At 34.9% G+C, this 26394-nt stretch overlaps 2 protein-coding genes across 14 annotated transcripts in view; one reads left to right on the top strand and one right to left on the bottom strand.

Moving 5' to 3' along the window:
- Window positions 1-25498, bottom strand: part of MARCHF7 (membrane associated ring-CH-type finger 7) — a 46678-nt gene extending 21180 nt beyond the window's left edge. For 7 of the 12 annotated variants that reach the window (XR_004319882.1, XR_004319886.1, XR_004319883.1 and 4 more), the window contains exons 1-3: window positions 25321-25498; window positions 11173-11337; window positions 21-216 (exon numbers count right to left, since the gene is read on the bottom strand). Coding sequence is in view for 6 of the 12 variants with exons in the window: in XM_032479548.1 (XP_032335439.1) it covers window positions 21-216; window positions 11173-11325 (349 nt within the window). In the remaining 6 variants the exon portion in view is untranslated. Of the gene's footprint in view, window positions 1-20; window positions 217-11172; window positions 11338-25163; window positions 25283-25320 lie in introns of those variants that run through there. The other 5 variants (XR_001364942.2, XM_014552441.2, XM_014552442.2 and 2 more) reach the window with 2 other exon arrangements.
- A 48-nt stretch (window positions 25499-25546) lies between these two features.
- Window positions 25547-26394, top strand: part of BAZ2B (bromodomain adjacent to zinc finger domain 2B) — a 290588-nt gene continuing 289740 nt past the window's right edge. Inside the window, exon 1 of one of the 2 annotated variants that reach the window (XM_032479524.1) lies at window positions 25547-25665. The gene's annotated coding sequence lies outside the window, so the exon portion shown is untranslated. The remainder of the gene's footprint in view (window positions 25666-26394) is intronic. The other variant, XM_032479525.1, reaches the window with a different exon arrangement.

Raw genomic sequence — 26394 nt, 5'->3', positions numbered from 1 at the left:
TACACAAGTTTAATTCTTACCTGATACTGCATTTAAACCATGTCCAACACTTCTCCCAGCTGAGGTAGATGTACAGTTTGTATAGGAAAGTTTAGGTCTTTTTGAGTCGTGATCCCGTTGCTGGTTTTGCAATCTTGAGCGTGCTCCCTGACTTAGCTCAGACTCACTGTACCATGCAGACTGAAATGGCGATGCAGACGCTGATGCTGATGTAGACTGTTAAGTTAAAAATTTTCTTTAAAGTAACAAAAATGCCGGCAATTTTTAAATATTAAATTTAATCTACAATTCTCTAAGAAATTCCCAAGTATCCTTCATTCCTCACAAGCACAAATTTTTCTACCAGGCAGGTTTTTTGTAGTCTGTTTCCTTCAAACCACTTGTCCCTTTACTTTATACTGTAGTTGTACTTTGCTAGGTAACCAATCTGATTTAGATTATATCTTCTATGTAACTGCATACAAACAGTAGTTAAGAAACACTGAAGAGTAAAAACGACATAATCATTTTGTTTTCTTGGTTTGGTATTAATGTTCTGAGGACAATGCTTCCTCTTCTTAGAGGTATACCAAGATAGGCATACTCTACTATAAAAATAAGATTTTTGGAGTAATAAAAAAAAAATTTATCCTAGATCTTATGCCTATTCTCAGGAATAGTCATCCAACAATGTAAGTGGTTAAAAAAAAAAAACCTAACATATGGAATTTCTTCATCAGTGAAGCAACAAGAAACAGCTAAAATTACATATTTTAAAACTCTCAGCTCAAGGGTTTTTTTTTTTAATATACAAATATATGGTCAACAAATGAAATAACACAAAAGACACTCACAATGCACAAACACACACACATAAACAGACCAAGAAGGATGCATTTGGCATGTAATCTCTGAACTGCTTGAAGATACTTATCACTAACATAAAAGTAATTTCTGGGAAATAAAGAAAAAAAGATATTTAAAAACCATGTTAACATGCAAGTATGTGGTAAGTAGTTCATTTTATTAAAGAATGTTAAAATGAAAAAACAATGTTCTCATAAGTGTTATATTTCTTGACAAAAGAAAGCTAAAACTGGAATGTTATCATGGGCCGTAAATTCAGTTTGTTAATGTATACGTGACAAACGTAAGAGCCCAAATAATGTGCTCCGTCAAAGAGTTTGAGTACAAATAACAAAGTTATAATACAAATAAATGTTGAAAGTTTTACAGAAAAGATAAAAAGATGTATTAACCACTTTGCCATGGGAATTCTTTTAAGGGATTACTACTTCGTTGATCTATTATCTTTTAATTATGAGAAGCATATTGCATGCATTCAGAGAACTGTATTAGTCCATGGAACTCTATAGAATAAACTACATGGAAAAGCAGAAGACACAAAACTGAAAAAGTAGGAATGGACAGATCAGGATTTCATCCACCCCTTGCCCCACAGAATATTTTGCTAAATGAATGTGGCAAACTTCAGCTGAGCACAAACTTGGTCTCACAAGACTTCTGAACCAAGTTTTCCACTGAGCTGCAATCAATGAACTGGAGTAGCACAAGAGATAAAATTCATTAAGTATTTCAAAATAAAAACCATTTTATGTGCCACTGTCAGGGTTTAAGGGACCTAATCCTGCAGGCCAGTGATTCTAAGACCTTTGAATTTCAAAGACCAAAATAAAAAAATGTTTTAATTTAAATTTTAGAAAGAACTGACACTTTTTACAAGTAAGGAAATTTCAAATAGCAATTATCATCCAACTCTGCTCCCAATCTTTTAAAAGGGGCATTTTATATGCTCCTAAAACAGGAAGGACATAATAGACTAACACAAAATAGACTTTTAAAATGAATGAATTTTACTTGTATGGAATTCCTAACTTGTTCTTATTTTTCTCATTTTGCATAAACTAGACAAACTGTTACTGAATAGCACATCCACAAATAATGACTTTAGGAGCTACTGAAGGAGAAAATGCCATCAGATCAATTACTTGGAAAGAGCTTCAGAGCACTGTGGAAGATTAAAAGGGTGGAATGGACAAAAAGTAGGAAAATCAGGCAGTTATTGGACTAGTAAGAAATAAGTTCTTGCGAGTAAAAATAATGGAAACAGGGAGTCATTATAAAAGATAAAAAGTTATCAAATTTAGAGACAATGTGAGAAACTGAACAAAAGTCAGTCACTCCACAGTTTTCTGGCATTGGCTATTGGTGAGATAATGACACACTATTTGGCAAATAATTTTCATGACTCACAACTCTAAAAGATAGCCTATGTGTCATCCCAGAGACAGAAATACTTGTTAATGTAAGTATAGGAAAAGAGAGATAAAGTCCTGATCAGTTTTTCTGCTGGCTTAAATTCAAAATCAAACCCTTCTCTGGTTTTTACCAATCCAATTTTGTCCATTGTTCAAATATTCTCAGTCTGAAGCAATGAGCTTTTTTTCCTTCTGAATTCCTTTAACAATTAAAGAAGTTTGGGATTCATTTCTATATTAATCTCTTATGCTGTCTAGAACTATTAGTGGTCAAAAGAAATTAGAGTCTGTCTCCAAAGTATACTGCCTTGCAGATAGATACTGGATGCTTTAAAAAGTAGTTGTGGGGCTGTTTCCACTTTTTAGCTATTGTGAATAATGCTACTATGAACATTTGTGTTCAAGTTTTGTGTAGATACATATTTCTAATTTTCTTGGGTGTAACTGACGGCTCATATAATAATTCGAAGTTCTTTTAGAAAAATTAATATACTGTTTTCCAGAGCGGCTGTACCAGTTTAAAATCCCATGAGTGATTTATGAAGGTTCAAATTTCTCCATAACCTTGTCAACGCTTGCTATTGTCTCTTTATCATTTTAGCCATTCTAGTGGGTACAAAGTAGTGTCTCATTACAGTGCTGAATTGCATTTCCTAATGGCTGATGATGCTGAGCATCTATTCATGTGTTAACTGGCCATTTGTATATCTTTGGGCAAATGTCTATTCAGGTCCTTTGCTCATTTTAAATTGAATTGTCTTTTTATTGTTAGAATGTAAGAGTTCATTACATAGTCTAGTTACAATTCCCTTGTCAGATAGCATATGGTTTACAAATATTTTCTCCCATTCTCTAAGTTGTCTTTTAACTCTCTCCATGGTATCTTCTGACACACTAAAAATTTTTAATTTGGTTAAGTCCAATTAATCTTTTTGCATTTGTTACCTCCAGACTATGAACATTCGTATGAAAATAGGTGGATAAAGAGTTACTAAATATCATTTGAGTTTCACAGAGTTCTCATTTTCACTAAATTTCAGTCTCTACCCAGAATCAAGTAATAAATTTGGCTCCTGAAGTAAACATTTTTTATAAATTACTTACAACTCAAAAGGTTATGATTAGAAAGGTGAATTGTATGGTATAGGGGCTTTCTAGCTCAACAAAGGAGCTGAACACTACATTGTATACCTGAGAAATCAATGAAAACAGTTTGAAAACTTAATGGCTATAGATGTATGTACAATGGAGGGAAGAGAATTTTACAAACATTCTCTAACTAGTGGGCACCCAATTTTCATTTTACTTACTTATTTTTATCTTCATAATATTTATTTAGGTTACCCTTCCAACAAGAAGTTTACTGGAAGCATAGCCAATGAAATCATTATTCATTTACTATTAGTATTGTACAAGTCAATATCTGCATTTGGAAAATAATTGCTTCTAAAAAAAAAGTTTTAAACCATTCCCAAAGCAACTACCTTAAAAACAGTACAGCAAAAAAGATCCTTAATGAGAAAATATTTGCAAATCATGTATCAAATTAGGAACCTATATAAAACTCTTACACTTCATAATTTGAATCAATAATCAGTAAGTTTTCAAAACAGAAAACACTAGGCCCACATGAGTTCACTGATGAATTCTATCAAACATTTAAGGAAGAATTTAAACAGACTCTCCACAATCTCTTTCAGAGGAAAGCAGCAGAGAAAATACTTCCTAAATCGATCCATGAAGATAGCACTACCCTAATACCAAAATCAAACAAAGAAATAAGAAGAAATCTATAGGCCATTCTCTCTCATGAACATAGATGGAAAAATACTGAACAAAATATCAGCAAACTGAATCCAAAAAGTATAAAATACAACACCCTTTATGATTAAAAACTCTCAGCAAACTAGAAATAGAGAATAACTTCCTCAATTGTATAAATGCAAAAAAATGTACAAATAACTATTTGTCCCCACTTTTTAAAACTGAACTATGACCATTTCATAATGTTGTGTCAATTTCTGGTGTACAGCATGTTTCTATCACACAGATACAAATATTCCTTTCCAGATTCTTTTTCATTATAGTTTACTAGGAGATACTGAATATAGTTCCCTGTGCTATACAGTATAAACTTATTATCTATTTTATGTTTAAAAAGTATTTGCAAATCTCAAACTCCCAATTTATTCCTTCCTATCCCTTTTCCCCCTGGTAACCTTAAGGTTGTTTTCCATGTCTGTTGAGTCTGTTTCTGTTTTGTAAATAAGTTCATTTGTGTGGTTTTTTTTTTTTTTCTCTTAAGATTCCACATATAAGTGATATATGGTATTTTTCTGCTTCTGGCTTATTTCACTTAGAATGGATTCCCAGGTCCATCCATGTTGCAAATGGTATTATTTTATTCTTTTTTATGGCTGAGTAGTATTCGTGTGTGTGTGTGTGTGTGTGTGAGTGACACAACTTTATCCAGTCGATGGACATTTACGTTGCTTCCATTTCTTGGCTATTGTAAATAGTGCTGCTATGAACATTAGGATACATGTTATCTTTCTTAATTACAGTCCCCTCCAAATATATGCCCAGGAGCAGGATTGCTGGATCATATGTTAAGTCTATTTTTAGTTTTATGAGGAATCTCCATACTGTTTTCAGTAACGGTGGCACCAAATTACATTCCTACCCACAGTATAGGAGGGTTCCCTGTTCTCCACACCCCCTCCAGCATTTATTGTTTGTGGACTTTTTAATGATGGCCATTCTGATTGGTGTGAAGTGATACCTCACAGTAGTTTTGATTTGCATTTCTCTGATAATTAGTGATACACAGCATTTTTTCCTGTGCCTTTTGGCCATTCGTATGTCTTCATTAGAGCACTGCTTACTTAGGTCTTCTGCCCATTTTTGGATTGGGTTATTTTTTGTTGTTGTTGCTATTAAGTTGTATGAGCTGTTTATATATTCTGGAAATTAAGCCCTGGTCAGTCACATCATTTGCAAGTATTTTCTCCCAATCCATAGGTTGTCTTTTTGTTTTGCTTATGCTTTCCTTTATGCAAAAGCTTGTAAGTTTAATTAGGTCCCATTTGTTTATTTTTGCTTTTATTTCTAATGCCTGAGTAGACTGCCCTAGGAGAACAATGCTAAGATTTATGTCAGAAAATGTCCAGGAAAACTGGACAGCCACATGTAAATCAATTATATTAGAACACTATCTCACACCATACACAAAAATAAACTCAAATGGCTTAAAGACTTAAACTTAAGATAAGACACTGTATTTAATAGAGAGAAACTTAAAAGCTTTTTCATTAAGATCAGGTACAAGGCACTGCTTTTTTCTTCTTTGTTTAAAAATGACATATAATTAACAATAATGAGTTTCACCTGTACCACATAATAACTATATATGTGTGTATACATGTGTATATATATGGTGAAATGAACAACACAATCACATAATCATTCTAGTTAAAATTCCCCATTACAAAGTTACAGCTTTTTTTCCTTGTGAGAATTTTTAAGGTCTACTCTTTTAGCAATTTTCAAATATGTAACATAGTATTATTAATTATAGTCACCATTCTGTACACAACATCCCCATGACTTATTTTATAACTGGAAATCTGTACCTTTTGACCTTCACTCATTTTGTACATTACTTTGACGTATGTGTGGATATTTTAAGAATATTAATTCTTCCAATCCACGAGCATGGAATATCTTTCCATTTATTTGTGTTTTCTTTAATTTCTTTCATCAATGTCTTTATAGTTTTCAAGGTAGAGGTCTTTCATCTCCATGGTTAAATTTACTCCCAAGTACTTTATTTTTTTTCATGCAACTGTAAATTGGACTGTTTTCTTAATTTCTCTTTCTGATAGCTTGTATTAGTGTATAGAAACACAACAGATTTTTGTGTACCAACTTTGCATCTTGCAACTTTACTGAATTCATTTATTAGTTCTAACAGTTTTTTGATGGAACCTTTAGGTTTTTCTATATATGGAATCGTATCATCTGCAAATGACAGTTTTACTTCTTCCTTTCCAATCTGAATTCCTTTTACTTCTCTGTCTGACTGCCGTGGCTAGGACTTCTGATAATACACTGAAAAAAGGTGGTGAGAGTGGGCATCATTATCTGATCTTGTTTCTGATCTTAGGGGAAAAGTTTTCTGGATTTCACCATTTAATATGATACTAGCTATGGGCTTGTCCTATATGACTTTTATTACATTCAAGTGCGTTCCCTCAGCACCCATTTTGTTGAGTTTTTACTATAAACCATCTTTCTTGCACCCCAGGGATAAATTCCACTTGACCATGGTACATGATCCCTTTAATGTATTTTTGAATTCAGTTTGCTAATTTGTTGAGGACTTTTGCATTTATGTTCACCACAGATACTGGCCTTTAATTTTATTTTCTTGCAGTGTCCTTATCTAGTGTTGGTATCAGGGTAGTACTGGCTTCACAGGAAGAGTTTAGGAGTATTATCCCCTTTCTATTTTTTGGAAGAGTTTGAGAAATTCTTTTTCTGAGTTCAGTAGAATTCACAAGTGAAGTGATCTGATCCTGGACTTTTTTGTCGGGGAGTTTTTGATTATGATTAAACCTCCTTACTTATTACTGCTCTGTTTAGATCTTCTATTTCTTCATGATTCAGTCTTCGTAGGTTTTGTGTTTCTAGGAATTTATCCATTTCTTATAGGTTGTCCAATCTTTTGCTGTATAATTGTTCACAGTAGTCCCTTATGATTCTTTTTATTTTTGTGGCATCATTTATAACATCTCCTCTTTCATATTTTATTTTATTTGAGTCATTTTTTTCTTGGTGAGTCTAGCTAAAGATATGTCTATTTTGTTTATCTTTTCAAAAGGCCACCTCTTAGTTTCACGTATCTTTTTAGTCTCTATTTCATTTGCTTATGTTCCAATCATTGTTATTTTCATTTTACCACTCTTTTCCAACACTGTACTGAAAGTTATAGCTAATGAAATAAGGTAAAAAAATAAAATGTATACAAATTAGGAAGGAAGATTGTAGGTGACATGATTATCTATGTAGAAAATCTGAAAGAACTGACCAAAAAACTCCTGGAACTAACAAATAATTATAGTACAGTTGCAGTATACAAGGTTAATATACAGAAGTCAATTGTTTTCCTTTCTTTATACCCAGAATGAAAAAGTGGAATTTGAAATCAAAAGCTCTTACAATTAATTAATAAAATGACAAACAACCCAACTTAAAAATGAGCAAAAGATCTGACTAGACATTTCTTTATACATATAAAAATAGCCAATTAGCAATGAGGAGATGCTCAACACCATGAGTCATCAAGGCAATCCAAATGAAAACTATGAGATACTACTTCACACACATGACAGGATGGTTAGAATCAAAACGTAAGGCAAGTACAGACAAGGATGAATAGAGATCAGAACCCTCATACGTAACTGCTATTCAACCATAAAAAGAAATGAAGTGCTGATATATGCTATCGTCATGTAGATGAACCTTAAAAAATATGCTAAGTGAGAGAAGCTAGTCACATAAAGACCATACAGAATGTTTCTACTCATGAATGTGAAAGTCCAAAATAGGGAAATCTAGAGGCAGAAAGTAGGTTAGTGGTTGCTCAGTTCCGAGCGGGGAGAGTAAAGAAAACAGTGCAGTGATAGCTAAAGGATCTAGGATACTCTCTTGAGGTAATGAAAGGTTCTAAAATTGACTATGATGATGGTTTGTACAATTCTGTGAATACACTAAAAACCACTGACTTGTACACTTTGAGTAGGCAAGCTGCAGGGTTTCTGATTTATATCTCAACACTGTCACCTTTCAGACCAAACTGCCAAACATGGCTTCTCTTCCCTTATGAACAAAACACCTTACAGACCGAATTGTGTTTCCCTGTGATATCTCTGACACCCAAAACAAGAGCCCAAGTTTAACTTTAGAGTAGTGCAGAACTTATAAATGCCTATCATTGTTACAACCAACCTGGACCCACTCTCTCAGTATTATCTGTATTTTTCCCCATTCCATTTAAAACTATTTTCATTTTCTTGTTAACCTGTGTACATATGTACATATGCATGTATGTATTTCCTTGGCAGCTACCTTTGTAACAGATAAACAAGCCAAAACAAAAAAAAAATGTTAATAGCCACTGATTCTTCTAATTCTTGAGAATACTTATTATTGCAAAATATGCAATGGTACTAACATCTGTAATAGTTAATATATAAACTAGAAAAAGACAAAAATAATTGTAAGAAAGTACCTAGAACCTCCATAAAAAGCCTATTTTATTATTTCATATTAAAAGTAATCAATCTCTCCACAAAGCAAAAAGTGGGATTAGGGGTTGCTTACGTTACCGAAAAATATATAAAAGTAACAAAAATAATTACATAGTCACAGAATAATCCCAGATTTTTACTTTTAACAATATAAATTACATAAATTAAATTTTCTTTCCAAAAATATCTAAAATTCTACTTACTGTTACCAAACGATAAGATGATCAGTTTTCCACCATTCAAATTGTAAAAAAGATTTAAAGATGGAATTACAGAAATATCAGCAAGATTAATAACAGAGGCAGCCTAGTTTACAAATGACCAAGAACCAAAAGATATTTAGAAAATCAACTGTTTGGAACTTAGAACCTAGATTGCTCAAAGAGACAATGCTATCTATAAGTCTTAGATTCTTAAGCTCAGGCACACAGTATAAAAAATCATGTGATTGGGAGATACCACTTATCTTTCCAGATTTCAGATCCTTTTATGAAATGACAAAAGCATCTGTCCTATTTAACTAAAATTAAAAGTGAAAAATGTTCTGCCAAATGCCAAGTACTGTATAAATAAGGTATTTTCATATCATTTGATCCTTAATATAAATGAGATTGCTCTGTTATGCCCTGGCCTGACCCTCCTATCTGAAGCTTTAGGTTCACTAAGTGTGATAAAGAAGGACAGTGTTGTGTTGCAGACAGTTTTGAGTGAGAAAATAATCAGCAATTAACAAAAGTTCCCTTTGAAATTCAAAGGTCTTTTTTATTCATTAAATACACATCTAGCTGAGTAATCTTAAGAAGAACATTAAATAAAACTAAATGTGTGATATAATTTAAATATTCTGATAACATAGTATACTATACCCTAAAAATATTATCTACTTAAACCAATGTAAAGCCAGGAGATAAGAGTAGCAATAACAATCACCATCATTATAATTGGTAACATTCGAATTCTTCTCTAAATTCCAGGCACTGTTGTTGTAAGTGGTTTACAAGTATTACTTCTTTAAATTAGTCTTAAAAGTAACTGTATACTGTATGAGGAAATTACCATTATCGCGAGGAAACAGAAAAGTAAAGCATTTTGCTCAAGAACACAGGAATTTCAGTTTCTAAATCAAAATTAAAAGAGCAAAGCAGCCTAGGAATATACTTAAGATTGGAAATGTTCTTATAACACACTTAGAAAAAAAGACTGGAAGTCATTTAAAGTAGCTGAAAAACCTTAAGAAAAACCCCCAAATTTACAAAACTGATTAATCTTGCTAAAATCAATCAATAAAAGACTTAAAAGTGTTTTTTTTTCACACTTGTTATTTATTAAACTTCCACAATGAAAAATTACACTTTTGGAATAATCTATGACATTAAGAACAAGTTCTAAGAAAAAGTCTGAAAATAGCTGTATTTTAAAGTGAATGTCAATACATTTTTAAAATATATTCAAGACTTTTAGCCTGGTTTCAGAGTCTGTGTTCCTCACTAATAAGCTACGTGAAAAATCTGACATAGATCAGTAGACAAAATTTTATCAAACTGGGGGAAAAAAAACCCCAATTCTGTGCTCTTAATAAGTCAATCGTTTAACCTACAACACTCCTATAGAATGCAAAATATGTGATTCTGTACCTCTGGCAAGCATACACTTACCTAGCAACAGAGTGAAAAAACAAAACAAAACAAAACACAGTATCAAACAACATTTAAAATAAAGTCCAAGTAAACAGTACATATAAAGTTAGCAAGTGAGCAGTAGATAGGGGCATTTTAGAGAAGTCATTCTATTTCATTTGTCTTTCTTTTAACATTTTGTAAAATGCTTATGTGTGCAGAAGTACTTTAAAATGACTCTGTCATATAGAACACTGCATGATATATAAATATATACATTTGTAAGACTTAAATACATTTTCACTGAAGGATTCTTAGATTCAGTTACCTAAACATTGGACTTTCGCAAATCACATGATTTAATTAGGTGGTCAATCAATTATGCAATAAACTTAAATTTGAAAGACAAGCAAGATAAATTTCTTTACACCTGCAAACCATGCCTTCTGAGGTTTATACTGTTTTATACTACAACCATTTTGTTATAACACTAATAACCTATTTGAAAAACCAAAGTGCTACTGGTCCTAAGGAAAATTAGCTACATAAGAATAGTTTATGACTTTATGTAGATTATAAACCAATGCAAACTCACTACTAATCATAAAAATAAAATGCCAAAATTCATGTAAAAGACTGTTAGTGATGTATCTTCACCAAAAGACAGCCTGTTAATTTAAATTGATACTTAAATGTTTTTAAGTAATAAGGTTTCTATGTCTTTGCAAAGTATGAACATTTTATATATGACCACAATCCTTACTCATAATTCTTAAGTCCAAAAAGATTGAAAAACATTAAGCTTTTGCTACTTGGTGTGAACATTCATTCATTTTGCTGCAGACAGATTAATATTTTGATTACAGGATGCCTCAAATCCAGCTCAATGTTATAAACATACTCTACCACTTTTTTAAAATCCGGAAAATCATGCCCCCAAGGATTTTGAAAATGAGGCTGTACCCGTATTTCAAATTAAGATGTTACCTGATATTCAGAATCCAGTCGAAACGAAGAGTCCCTTGAGTGATAGGTATCATTTAAACTACTTCCTCTGCTTCCAGACATCATCCTAGCACTTAAAGAGTCAGAGGGTTGAACAGAAATTCTTCTTGGAATCCTTGAATGTTTAGACTCCATTCTTAAGGTTTCCTGTGAAATGCAAATTTTGAGTAACTGCGTTTGGGAAAACATGCAAACTTTTGATTCTTAATCCTCTCCTTAATGATCAGCCCAAACCAAGAATTAACCATGCAAATTTATCCGGTATGAAATTGTGAGACTATTATCGCCCTTCTCTACAAGGCAAAGGTCTGAAGTCCATCAAAGTTTCCCCCGTGGTCCATAAAATGAAGCAAATATGATTAAAGTGTAATAAAAAACTGAGGTTTGCTGTTTCTAAAGCCTGAGCTCTTTTCCTTACTCAGTTCAATTCTCTGTATCTCTATAAAATCCTACATGAATCTGCCCTTGACTCTTATTATTCTCAAAGTTCAATACTTTCACCATGAACATTAGCTATGTTGTAATATCTATACACTCCTTAACACAATACGCTCTCACAGGCCTTTGTATGTGCATGTGAAGTCTATACTTCCCCATTCAATTCCTGGTCATAGTCTTAAAACAAGATCAAGTGTGCTTCCACTTTGTATATACTTTTATTAAGACATCATACTATATACTGTAATTTGTTTTCCTGTCTCCCCTTCCAAAATCTGAGAATAATTTCTAAGTTTTCGTCACTAAATATTCCTTGACACAGGCCAAGATTCACCATTAGCTATGGCTGATTTTTAACTCTACATATAAAAGGATTCATACAACATGTACTCTTTTACATCTTGTTTTACTTGCTCAACATTATATTTGTGAGATTAATTCATGCTGTTGCATGCAGCTATAGTAAGTTCACCCTAATTGGTTTATATAATATTCCATTATCAATACATACAATTTATTTGTCTATTCTACTGTGGATGGACACTGGATTGTTTCCAGCTTTAGGCTATGATAGTAGAGCTTTTATAAAAATATTAATTTTATAAATTAAAAAAATCTTTTAAAGTTTTCTGGGGAAAGAATTTACAGTGAGGCCTCTGGACAACTGAGATGCCACCAGTCTTGAGAGTAAAAAGAGAAGGACAAAAGAAAGTAGCAATAAAAAGAAACCACAATAATCTCTTCCAATTCCCCCAATTACCCACGTTCAAGGTCAAAAATTGTTCCCTTATTGTTCTTGTAGTGGATTAAAATTAAGAAAAGTACAAGCAGATGCACTTCACTTGTCTGATATGCAGCTTAGATAGGTGCATTTACTTTATTAAAACATTCAAATTTAAACAATTTAGTTAAAAATATCTAATTCATTTTCAGCATGTAACCTCATTAACTTATCAACTAAGTTTTGGAACAGTCACCTCTTTTTACCTTAAAAGTTACTACAAAAGATTTCCATTTTCCATAATATTTGTCTCAGAAACACAGTATCAGACAATGACAGAAAAGAGGATGAAGAGAGCAAAAACATCAAGAAAACATATCGTCTATTGCAGTAGGAGATATACAACAAACATCAAAAAGATATAACACAAGCCCAGTATCAATTAAAAGTATTCAACTAAGGATATCCAGCTAACGAGAAACTAGAGTAAAAGCTATACTATGGGACATGATTAAATCAAAGAAAGCTTACTTATCAGTAAAGGTCAGCTTCTAAGTTCCAGTTAAACACAACAGGTTACCCTTATGCATCTATTTTAGCCCCTCTTTCTAAAACCTCTATAAAACCACAGTAAATGAATCCAAAAACTTTAACCATGAAAAAAAAAAAAAACAGGAAAAGAACATAAAAGGCAAGAGGTTTCAATGTATATTTGGAAAATCCAAAGTTGGAGGAGAGGTAGAATAATTCAGGAGAGGATAAAACTACACCCTAGATACTTTTTAGAAGAGGTAGGAACTGGAAGCAAAGCAGTTGACCTTAGCATCCTAGGAAGAATCAAGATGTGAAGATATAAGGTACATTAAAAAAGGAGTGATGCATGGGGTTGAAAATGAGTTGTTGAATTAAAATCTGTAGTTGGAGCAGTAAAACCCCAAATAATTCTTCCCAAGCTCCACTCTTCCAAATATAGGATATTTATTCTCTAGAGAATAAGGATCTCCCAGGCAATTTCCCCCCCACCCTAAATATATAATCATCTCTGCACAGGTAAGTATAAGGAATAAAAGAAAATCCATATACTCAATGTTGAGACCCAAAAACGCTTTCCTGGTCCTGCTTCTATAATGCTGTCAAAAACCAAGAGATTTACTGTTGGATCACCAAACAAAACACCAGAGAAGATTTCTTGATACTGACATTTGGAATGCTCCCAATTACAAAGTTAATTTGTCATTTGACCATCCTACCCACAGCAAAGTCTACTAGAAACCAAGTTTCTAATCAGCTTCTTTAGTGCTTCCCTCTAATAGACAAACATCAAGGATGACTAGGTATCCAAGGAAAACTTCCAATATAAAACAAAAGCCAAAGTAAACAACAAAAAAAGGAACTTAAGAGAAAATTTGAGGAAAGGAGCTAATTAATCATCCTCAAAAAGATCAAAAGACATTCATTCATAAAATAAGAATAGTTATCTATCATTTGACTATAATTATGTTTGTAAAAGAGAGAGAAAAGAAAATGGAGAGAAAATTACCTAAGAAATGAAAGAACCTTTCTAGAATTGAAGGACACGAATCTCCACATTGAAAGAGGTCAAGAGTAACTAGTAGGATCAAAGAAAAAAGACCAACACTAAGCACAAATTACCATCTTGAATTTCAGAACACTGGAAATAAAGAGAAGATCCTATAATTTACAAGAGTGAAAAAATGGGTTATGTACAAAAGAAAAGTAATCAATCAGAATGGCTTCTTAATCACAAGTTTAAAAACTTTTAAGACAAAAAGCAATGCTTGTACTACTGAGAAAAACAACTAGTCTAGTGGTGAAATGTGAAGTGGAGAAAAACAAATTTTCGGACATGCAAGCTTTTAAAAAACAATCAAAAAAAGAAGACAAAACCATAGGAAGGTAATGAAGATCATGTCTTAGGAAAATGGGAGTGTAAAGAATGAAAGAGTCAGACACAGAAACCAGAAAATAGTTACAAAGGTATGTAGAAAGCATAGGGAGCAAATGATCAAGATTGGAACAGTATCACAGATAATCAAAGCAAAGTTCTAAGGAAAAAATAGCATTGTATGGAAGCTATTCTGGCACACGGCAGAGATGATGAACCAATGGGAAAAACTACTGAGTACTTAAAGCAAATAGCAATTCAATACATTAATATTGTGATGTGGGAAAATAGAGCTACTGTTCAAGAAAGGCAATACTGCAGTGTTTGAGTGATCTCTTTAATATTTACATATTTGAAATAGTGTAAACATAGACTACTGAATCAACAGTCTTGCTACAAACATGCTGTCTGATGGAGGTGGGTAGGGGAAGGACAGGATAAATAAAAAAGCACATATATAATATCGAAAAACCATCAACAGTATAAACACATCATTCAGAAATATGAAGGTAAATCCTAAAACAGCTAAAATGTGAGGACTGATGCCCATGGAAAGTGGGACTGGTAATGAGGTAAAGGCAAAGGACTGCTGTTTTCCTTTTAAGTAGGATGACCGTATTTCCTGGTTTGCGTAGAACAGCCACAGTTTGTGGTCAGAAAAGCCCTAATTTGTACTCATTATCCCGGGACAATTATTAATAGTGCTTGTGTTGTCTCTTAAAAGTGGCCTGGTTTGGATGATAAAGCACACATATGATCACCTAACATAAATCTTTCCTACCTTCAGCTTCTTATAAATTCTATACATACATCTACAAAAATTTTTTATTAAAAACGTCAATCATGAATCGGACATTTAAAGAAGGCATACGTTAGCAGAAAGATTATTAATAGTTAAAAACTGACTGCAAAAGCCCATAAATAATTTTACAAGTAGCAGATGTGTTATTTTATCAAGGAGGCTATAAAAATACTAAACAAGAACTGTACTTGTTAAGGATTTTAAACAGGGAGACAATGTTTTTTAAGACACAGGCCTATGGATGGTTCTTCAACAATAATGCTTCTTAATCATACCTCTCATAGTTTACTTCGATTATATTTACACACAATTCTTACTTGCAGACTTACTTGCAGAATGAAACTAACCTGGTAGAAAATCTGCTCAAAACAAACCTCTTGGGAGAAGGCAAAGAGGCAGAGTCCTCTGAGAGCTATAATTTATACTGCATGAAACTATTTTTGGCAACTTCTCTACATAAACTGATTGAGTTTTCACAATGTGGGTGTTACCAGAAAAACTTACATAAATTGATTGTGTAAGTTGTAGGTCAAAAGCACAAAAATAGTAAAAAATAAAATGTACAGTCTTTAAAAAATTCTACCAGACCAATTACAAGGTACTATGAGGCATCTTTTCAAGTTCATTTATTAAGCAATAGTTTTTTTATATACTTAATGTGTGCTAGGCACATTAATTGAATACTAAACAAGGAGATGGGGAGAGGGGACAACAATGAACCTACTGAGATAGTGACTATGAAGAAGCTGTAGCCTAGTAAAGAACAAACTACACAAATAACCATACAACTTAAACAGCTGTAAGTGCTCTAAAGGATAAGGTTTAAGAGAGAATAAAAGACTAGCAGGAAAAAAAGTATCTGAACCACCCAATGCTTTTTAACCAAGACTTAAAGAGTAAAGCACACAAAAAAAGTTTATGTGTACAATCTTTCCTCAATGGTCAATATAATGGTCTCTTACTTTCTTTCTGTCACTATGTAGTTGCTTTAAATACAAATTTCTTTAGATCTGATCTCACAGTTGGATAGTTGAGCGCTCCCTCTGTTCAGTGATAAGATAAAAACTTATCACCAGGGCTGGCTTTATAAGTGTACAGACATACAGGGCCCTGAACTTGATTAAAAGCTCTTCTGTTGACATCTTTAAATTACCAGTAATTTAATCTTAGAATTTGTGTTTCACAAGTGAAGTCAGTTAGAATAGTGGAGCATGAGCAGAAGAGATATGTGCCTGTCTGCCATGCCTTGTCACTTAATTTGCATTTAGCACTCATCATTGCTATGAAGCTTACATTAACACACTTATTTTTACTTTTGGAGCCTCACTCAAGTCCTAGGCATCAAAGGTCCACAGGACATGTGTGCTCATGTTCCTTATCAACACATCTGTAACTGTGTAAGCTGAGGCACTGAAAGCTCCGAGAGGTCATATCTTTTATTCTCCAGAACATACTTCAACTTCAAACGCAGAAAGAATATAATGAGTCACAAAGCCACAAAAATCTTATGATCAATATTTGAGATTTTACTATATGGAAGTTTTCAACTTCTGAAATGAAGTCTCTTGGGTGAAGATTCTCTGAAGCTGATATTTAACTGCTGGTTTATCCAACTAGTCTTTTACTGTTAAGTGTTCCCTTACCTTGAGGCATTTCAATAGTGACTGACACTGAGCAACAAGAGTAGAAAACAGATATTCACACGACTTCTAACATTTATGTAGTCTCTCTATCTCATAAACCTGTGGTTTGTTAGCTACTAAAAAAATTGACAACTTTTTAACTACATTTTTAATAAGTAATTTCATTCTGCTTGGTTTCCAAGGAAACCTTTGAAGAACTCTTTAAGCAAGCTGATGTTTTTGGTGGCTTGTTAAACACTATAAAGAATCTTTAAACCAAAAAAAAGTTTCTCCTATCTATAAACAGTACAATTCAAATCTGTTCTACAGAAATAATCTTACCTTAAACTTTTAGTCTAGGTTAAAAAAGCCTAAAAGAATTCAATGTCATTACCTGACATGCAAAAACTTCTGTGCCCAGTGTTATCTTCAAGTTAATAAGATCTCACAGTCACATGTTAAATGCAACTGAAAAATTAATGTCACAACTTATACTAGAATGCAGACAAATTTAAATTGAATTTTACAATGTTTTTCAGCAAGACTTTACTTGAGTATCAGGCCTACTCTGGGTAAAACAACAAAGTTTGTCTCTAATAATAGCACACTAGGCCTTGTCTAAAGGGAACTCATCATTAACTGACACACTTTCCTCTTTTCTATTTTATCCTACTAGTAACAACACCGGCACCATTTCCCAATGAAACTTTCAACTGTTTTCTACCACCTTAAAAAAATCCTAATTCCAGTTCACCCTGGTAGGGTGGAGATGGCAGGGTCTGCCTGCACTCTATATCCTAGGAGACAGGGAGAAGTGCAGAAATCTTGGGATAGCCCCACGTCTGAGGATCAGGCACAGAGCCCCTGCCTACAACTGGAGAAGGATGCATAGAGCTAAGAACACCTCCTTTCACCATGAGCTTTGCTCCAAATAAGAAGAGCAGTCTACTGCTAAGGGAGTTACAACAGCCTTAGTGCCTTGGACTCCTCTACGGTGCAGATACGCAGGACCTGAAGGAAGTTGAAGCTAATCAAAGAATGCTGAAAGAAATCCTCTAGCACTCCAGCCTCATACCAAGCACCATGTAGCTGCTGGAATACTCTGAAAGTAAATAAAGCAATAATAAAGTTCAAACCTAGCTCAACTATAGACTAAACCAACTCAACCTACCTCTCTAGCAGTCTGACAGAAGAGCATGCCTGTTTCTAGGCATAAATATTATCTATCTCAGTCTCTACTATTATTTCCAATGTTTCACATTCAATCAAAAATTATAAGACACAAAAATACAACGGAAAAAAAAAATCAATTTATCGTCAAAAGATAAGAGTCAACAGAACCAGATGAAGAGATGGCCCTAATTTTAGCAACCTGGGAAATTGATGCATTTTACCAGTAGCCTAGCAAAACTGAAAAACTAGGGAATTGGGAAACAGGCTAGAGGAAAATTATCCAGAATGAAGGATGGAAAAACAGATGATGGTAAATACAATACAGGGTTTAAGAGACACTGAGGAAAGAGTAAGAAAGTCTACTGTACATTTAATTACAAGTACAGAAGGAAAGAACTAGAGCAGAGAATAAAAATTTGAAGAGAACTGGCTGAGTTGATTTGATCATAGTCAAGAAGCCCTCAAAATGCCAACTAAAATAATTAGCAATTATACTAGCATCTAGATTAGATATTCATACCAGACTGCTGAAAATTACACTTAAGAAAATTATAAAATGCTATTGGAGCACTGGATGGGGAACCAAAAGGTCCAACAAGATGAGAAAGACTTCAAATGAAGTAACCTATGAGTTGACTTTTGAAGACTGAAAATAGAAGAAGAGGAAGAAAGCATAAAGACGCTAAACGATGAAGAACTGGAAAACAGAAAATAATGTGAGTGTGAGGGATGAAACTGAAGGCATGGAAGGGGAGAGAGGAACAGAAAAGACTCTCAAGGAAATACACACATAAGGTAGATTATATCTAAATTGTTAAGGCAATCTTGTGTCCTTTGCTCAGATTTTGAAGCTTTTTAACCAGCAGTAAGTTGTATACTATTTTTCTAAGAGCCCCAGAAATTATGTTCCTGACAAGCAATTAAAGAGTGTACAAAGATGAAACAATTAGTCCAAAAAAATTTAGTTTTGCCTAGCCCTAATAATAGGTTTATATAGCTTCCTGCATTTCTTACAGTATCTTACTGTATCTGTGAAACCATGGGAAACAGACTACTGCTACAGGCTGTAGCAGGCTCAGTAGCTACTAAAATTTTTGGAAAAGAGTCAGCTTAAAACAAACCAAAAAACTTCCTAAACTAAATCAGTATTAAGGACAAGTTACTAGGAAGAGACACACTTGCTCCAAGACAAATTAGTGAGGGCACAAATACATGGATAGAAAGTAGGTTCAACACATTACAGGTAGAAAAGAATTTACCTAACAACTGGGCGGGGTTGGGGGGGGTGGGAGGGAGGGATTATTCAGTGTACTGAAGAACAAATATTTGCCCTTTGCCCCCCTTTCCCCCTCCCCTTTCCATTTCCCTTTTCTTTTTTTTTCTTTTTTTTTTTGTAGGGAGTTGGGAGTGGAGGACAAGGAAGTACCCAAGATGAGCTGGTTTTTAAAAAAACAGGTAGCCTGAAGTGCCCAAAAGAGGTCTAGAAGCATGCTGGAAATAGTTCTGAAAACCCAGGAAAGCAATATGGGTTAATACACTTATACTGATTTTACTTTTTCCTATACACAAATGCTATTCCTTGCCTTCTGCTTGAACTGTACCTTTTATCTGGTCAGTCATAGTGGCCCCCTCCACTAAGTGTCTAATTAGTAGAATTTAGGGCACTATGAGAAAGTAAACTGAAAAACTTCAGGTAGTGTAAGAAAAACACTTGGAGCAAAGGAGTTCTACATATTACCCTACTCAAGAGTAATGCTTTCTCTGAGCACAACAAGCTGCTTACCAATTGGGACTTGAATCTTTGGTCTACCAAATTTGGAAAGCTGTTAATTCCTAAGATCAGAGAATCAGCAGTGTAATGCTCAAAGGTTTTTCGATGATTCTGCTTAAAAAGGGATCTCTTAAATAACATGTATCCTCTTCTATCACTCTATAGATCACTGTGTCCCATTCCTACAGTAACAGTCTTGTTCAGGATCTGTCAAAAGTCACACAGTAGTCATAAACCAAATAACCAGACTAAAAAAAGGCCCCAGGCCCATCCATATTAACAAGTAGGTGTACAGCCTATACCTAAGACTTTCCCTTTATTTTAAATGCATTCATTAATAAAGGTAATTTTTCCAAAACAGGAAAAAGTATAGGCAAGATAAATTGCCCAATTTTTTTTTTTTTTAGCAACTAAGCCAATATCTGTTTGTAAAAACAAGATAGTTGAGAATGCAAGCTTTGAAGTCTCTCCCTTACTTAGTGTGACTCTAGGCCTAATCTCTCTTAATGCTTGATATCTACATGTACAAAATGGGAATAATAATAGTACCCACTTCAGAGGTACACCATGAGCTTTGCTGGCACACAGTATATATTCAGCAAATACTAGCTATTTTTAAACAATATTATCAGTGCTAAAAGATTTTCATACAGATAGCTTAGTAGACATTATTTTGGCTTTTTCATTATTTGAAATTTGTCTTTAACACATAGTAAAAAGACTTCCTAAAGTCATTCAGATTTATGTATGGGAAGATAACCGTTGCGGAGTAAAGAAAATTTATAACCATACTTATATAAGTATATGCATACAAAATTAGGAAAAAATAACCATTATTAACATTTTACTGTATATCCATTTGGGTTTTGTTTTCTACTTTATAGTTAGTTTTCCAAAATTTCTTTAATGTACTTGGCTTAACTTTATTAAGGGAAACAATTACTAGCAAATGAAAAGTACACTTTTTTAACCTCACATTACAATAAAATCTATAAATGTCTAAGAATAATTCTCTTTCGAAATTGCAGTACTGCTGATTTATACTCCCTAGTATCAACATACCACAAAGGAAGTAGTAAACATTAAACAACGGAGTACTATTCTGGTAAATAATAAATGGAAAATAAGGTCAAAATCACTTCACAAAATGGAATTTAGATTACCTGAATATGCCTTAAAAATTTTTTTAACTAGGAAAAATTTTTAAACATACACAAAAGTAGACAATAATGAGCCTCAACGTGCCAATCAAGTCTTCAACAACTATCAACATGACGATTTTACCATCCTCTGTTTTAAAGCAAACCACAATCATGACATCTTTAAGAATGTCTGTTCTTAAAATGTTCTAAGCAATCTGAGGTAAATTACAAAATATGGCTATACATCCCTCCCAGCTGAATACCCACATCCCTTTGTATTTTGATGCTGCTGGTCTGCCCAGGAAGAGGTGGTATCTTATTTCCTCATCCCCTGAGTATGGGCAACCCTTGTGAGACTTACTCGAACAGAATGTAGTGTAAGTGACACATGATTTCCTAGGCTATAAGAAGTCTTATAGCTTCCACGTTCACTCTCTTGGAATGCTGTCTTGAGACCCCCATGTCATAAAAGATCACATAGAGCAAGCCTAAATCTTAACCAACACTAAGCACTAGAAGTGTGACACCATCTTGGACCTGCCAGCCTGAGAAATCCTCCAGCTGAATACTGATACATGAGTGAATCCAGGCAAAATCAGCAGAACTACCCAACAGGTGCAAAGAATTAAAAAAAAAAAAAAATTGTAAACAGTAGTTTTAATCCTCAGGGTTTTGAGGTAGTGTGCTATGTAGCAATAGAGTAAAACTTCATAACTTATCCTTTTTCTTTCCTACAATTATCATTATGCAGCCAGTCTCAGGAAACTCTGATTCTATATCAGGGTCTAACTAGATTTTGTCTTAAATATCCAGGGGAGTTGATGTTACTGAATTACCAAAAGCATATTACTATACAGTGGTATGAAGGCCAGAGTTACTGCACAAAATACCAATGTATTTCAATAGTCAAGTCTTCCAGAAATATATACATAGTTACAACTCCATTATTTACCTCTAACTGGTATATTCTTTTGTTTAAAAAAACCTGGGTCTGGGGAAAATTTTTTTTCTCTTAATGGGAAATCCTAGTGTTTTACTGATCTTAGTGAATATGGAGACATAGGAACCAAGGGCAGTCACCTGAGGAAAGCACTTTGAAAGCACAGAACTTTTTGAGTCTTTCAATGTTGATCACCCATTGTGGATTGGGTGCCCCTGAGGAAACCCAACTGTTACCTAGGTTTGGGTGAAATGGCAATCAACGTGTTAAAAAAAAGTCTCTTGATTTTTAGTTGACAAATATTTAAGATACAAAGATATACCCAAGTCTTAAAAAATAACAACTAATAAACAACAACATCCTACTGTATAGTATAGGGAAGTATATTCAAAACCTAGTAACAGCCAATAATGAAAAAGAATATGAAAAGGAATATGTATATGTATAACTGGATCACTATGCTGTACACCAAAAATTAACACAACGTTGTAAACCAATTATACTTCAATTAAAAAAAAGAACTAGAAAAAAGTTCAATATCTTAATCTGAAAATAGATTTATATTTAATCTGTAAATCTGTGTCAAGTTTCAATCTTCATTCAATAATTGGAAACCTAATTTTACAGCTTTTTCTTAAAGTGGAAACATGTTACACTGAAGTGCAATGATCATAATGAAGAGATAAAAATTAGTTTTAAGGCTCAAAATTTGTCTTCTTAAAGCTGCTGACAAAAGTGGTGTATGACAGTAGGTAATTTTAAAACCAGATGTTCAACTTATCTAGTCTAACCTGTAGAGCACAGAGAAATATATTTGAGAACAAGCAAAACCAGCTTTGACCACATTAGTTCAGACCAGAGTAGAAAAGTTAAAAATTAAGAGCAGTGAAAATTAAAACCCAGCCCACTCCCCAACTATCATTTTATCCTGGCTCCCCCTTTTTGGGTTCATCTTATGATCAGGAACCGAATTAAAGACAGAATTTTTATAAAATAATAACTGTGAGAAGGTAAATCATTTCACTATGATTCTGCTTTAGTGAATTCAAGTGGATCTCAGTTAAGAACTCAAAATCTTACTCCTTTTAAACTGTGATCACGCTAATATGATCAGTTGTTGATTCAGTTACTTAACAGTTAAAAGGTTTAATATGGTAGAGGTAATCAGTTAAGTTTAATTTGTTGGTTAAAAATGGGATTTGATGAAAGCCTGTGCATTTCACTTACCCATTTCCCAATGTTATTAACTAGCACTTAATTGTCTGTAGTAACGGAAAGATGTATCCAAAAAGATAATTTTAAAATCATTTATCTAGCTTAGGAACACACGAGCTATTTATTCCCAACAGCATTGAGCATTAACTTTCCAAAACAGTAGAGAAGGTCTTTCATGTCATGTTCTAACCTTCCATTCAATTGTTTCAGCTACAGGGAAAAAACTTGCCAGTCCTAAAACAAACCATGACACTATGACTTTGCAGTTTCCTTATCAAATTCCTAATCATCCTTCACATCTCAGTAAAAGCAATACTTCCTGTAAAAATTTCCCCGAAGTTTAAACATCCATCCTCTGCGCTCCCACAGTACATTCATACACTTAAACGCTAAGATAAAAGCAGTTTTTGTTTACTCATTAGTCTGATGATTACACTGTGAACTGTGGAGGCAGAAGCTGTGTCAAGCTCCTTCTTGTAAAGATGTGAAGCCCTAATTTAGTAGCTAAAACATAACAAATAACAAATTATCAATAAGTGTTTTGTATTGATAGTTTTGCACCATTAAAATTATTTCCCTAAAATTAAGCAGGCAATTCTTGAACATATACTAAATGAAGAGTTGTGTTGAAATGGATATGGAGCTGATTAAAAACTGGGGCCATGGATGACTTTTCAATGTTCACACATCTGAGACCTTCATGTAGAACATTTCTATACGGGCATGTCTATACAGGGGCATCTTTGTGTTTTCTGGGAAATTAAGCTCTCTTGTCAACGTGGCAGAAAAAGAAATCACTTGTATTTAAGTAAGCAGTAATTTTTAATCATTCTTATTCAACACATCTGACCCAGCAGTTCCCAGCTGCAACTTTGGAAAAAACACAGAGGACTATGCTTACACCTGTGGTATAGTTTAGGGCAAAAGAAGAGTTGTGGAAAATTCTTACCTAAAAATATCTGTAGTACAGAACTTACATAAATATGTATTACTGTGCGTTGGAGAAGCAGTCAGCACTCTGAGGGACGTATTACACGGAGAGTAAAATTGGAAAATTTAAAATTCTGACCAGGAGGAACAAATACAAACAACTTGACTTTAGTATCAACTCCAATTGTTTATATTCACCAAAACTTCACTCTGCAAGTATTATGTGTTGACTGCTACACACTATTTTATGTAATTTAACCCTCACCTCAACTCTAGGAATTAACTGCTATGCTTCTAAGGAATTTTAAAGAGGTTAAGTAACTGGCGAAATCAAGACTTAAACCCAGATCTTCGTGCCTCTAGTGCCTCATACACCACTGTTTCACAAAACGCTGTAGAGCTGTAAATAAAATATAGATCCCATTTCTCAAACAAAATTTTAGCCCACGTAAAGAAAAAAAATCTAGTTACACTGTGTGTCTTCTTTGTTTACAACAGTATACCGTTTGATTTTTAAATCAAAAATTCACCTTTAACCTTACCTCTTAGTTCTAGACAGAAACGGATGGATGGGAACAAGAAAAGGGAAGATTTTTAAATTATTTTACTAATGAAAAAAGAAAAACACCTAAAACATCCTACAAAACCGAAAACAAAAACCTTACTGAATTCGGTTTCACTTGGCACCTTCACTCTAAATAGTAAACATCAGTCACGATGAATTTTTTACCAAGACAGAGATGTTCTCCATATATTTACATCTGTACGTAGGGGAAAAATGTATAGTATTTTTGGCGTGTGTACACATTCTTCCTCACTACGCAGTTTCACCAAAATGAGGGAGTATTGTATTCTATTACTGGTCTTTCATATTCTTACTTCTCACGCCAACAGGTCCGCTTTTATACATACCACCACCTATTTCAACTTGAGGAACATACAACTTACCACAACACAAAAGAAATCCAAAAGTATTACGCATATCAAAAACAGGGACGATCATCAATAAGCAAATCTCTACCCCATCTAAGGTTGGTAAAGTCCTCTCGGTTCGAGGCTGGGTAAGTAGAGCCCAACGCCTCCCCCGCCGTCAATAGCTCGCTCATTAAATATCTTACTCGTGACACTGCCCGGCAGGGCTCAGGATCGAAGAGGAGGCCGCCAAAGACCAAAATAGGGCTCAAGCCCCTTGCCCTGACCCGCCGCTCGTCCGTAAAGAAGACGCACAACCTGCCCCCTCCACCCGTCACAAACTCCACCGTCGGACGAAAGGCCACCGACAGAGGAGGCCTGCGCCCAGCCCCCCTTCGTACCCGCGGTCCCGGATCACGGTCCTCCGCCCATCTCGAGAGGAAGGAAGCGGCCTCGGCGTCACCAGGCCTGCACTTCGTTTCCTCCCCTCCCCCACCAGCGGCCTTGACTAGAACCACCTCCCTAAGAGGGAGAAGCCCGAGCTCCGCAGTTTATTACCCTCGCTCCCGAGCTGGTACTGAACAGGGCGCGTCCCGCTCCCAGCGATCACACCACCGCCTTCCTGCTGGAGTTCTAGGCCTCTAACCGAGGCAGAACAGTAGTAAGACAAACACAATGGCGCCCGCCCCTCTCCCGAATCCGGCGCAGAACCAGCCGCCACCGTTAAATGCCCCTCCCTTCTCCTCCTCCCACTTCGCGGACTCCGCCGACTTCTCGCGAGAGTGGGGACGCTGCGTGGATCCGAGAGCTGCGGGAGGGTTCGACGTACCCCACCACGGGGTGGTGCTCTGACTGCGGCAACCGTTGAAGGGCTGCCCCCGGGGAGGCAGCGAGGCGCCATCGGTAAGCGGCTGCGGCTGGTCGGCCGGCGGGCTGGCGGCTGGGCCGACGAGTGTGCGGGTCCCGGGAGCCGGGCTCTGGAGGCCAGGCCCTAGTTGACCGCCCTCAGCTGACTGGCAAAGGGCGAGAGGGGCGATCCAACCCTGCCGCTGCTGAGCGCCCGAGTCCGCGCCACAGGCGCTTGCCCCCCGGCACACCTGCCAGGCCCACTGCTTGAAATTCCGCCCATCTTTTTTTTTTTTTTTTTTTTTTTTTTTTGCGCTTGGTGAGTGGCTCAGTGAACGTTTACTGACTTGAATCAAACACTGCCTTTTCCGACCTCCCCTCCTCCCATTCCCTGCCTGCCCTATGTGATGGCTGCGAGCCCTCCCCTTTACGGGTTAGAGCGGATTTATCCGGGACTGTTCGTTCTTCGTGGTGATTCAGTGTTTCTGGTGGTGTACTTTTGCAGTCGTCTTTTAAAATCGTGATACTAATCTTTGGTAGTGTAACTACAGGTTTTACAGTAAAAACGCATCCATTTAAAAAAGAGGGAGGAAAATTGTGAGGTAAATGGTCTGATGAGAATGAGAAGAAACTTTAAAACACTGTAAATGTGATAAACCAAGATGTAAATGAATACTAATGAATAAAAACAAGTAGGTTAGAGGAAAAAGCCACAATTTCTGTGGAGTTAGGTGATAACGTAGGCTTTGAATAATGTATCAAACAAAACTTCACCGATAAAAATAA

This window comes from Camelus ferus, chromosome 5, assembly GCF_009834535.1.
Source record: "Camelus ferus isolate YT-003-E chromosome 5, BCGSAC_Cfer_1.0, whole genome shotgun sequence".
NCBI lineage: Eukaryota > Metazoa > Chordata > Mammalia > Artiodactyla > Camelidae > Camelus > Camelus ferus.
This window is presented reverse-complemented; position numbering and strand designations above follow the sequence as displayed.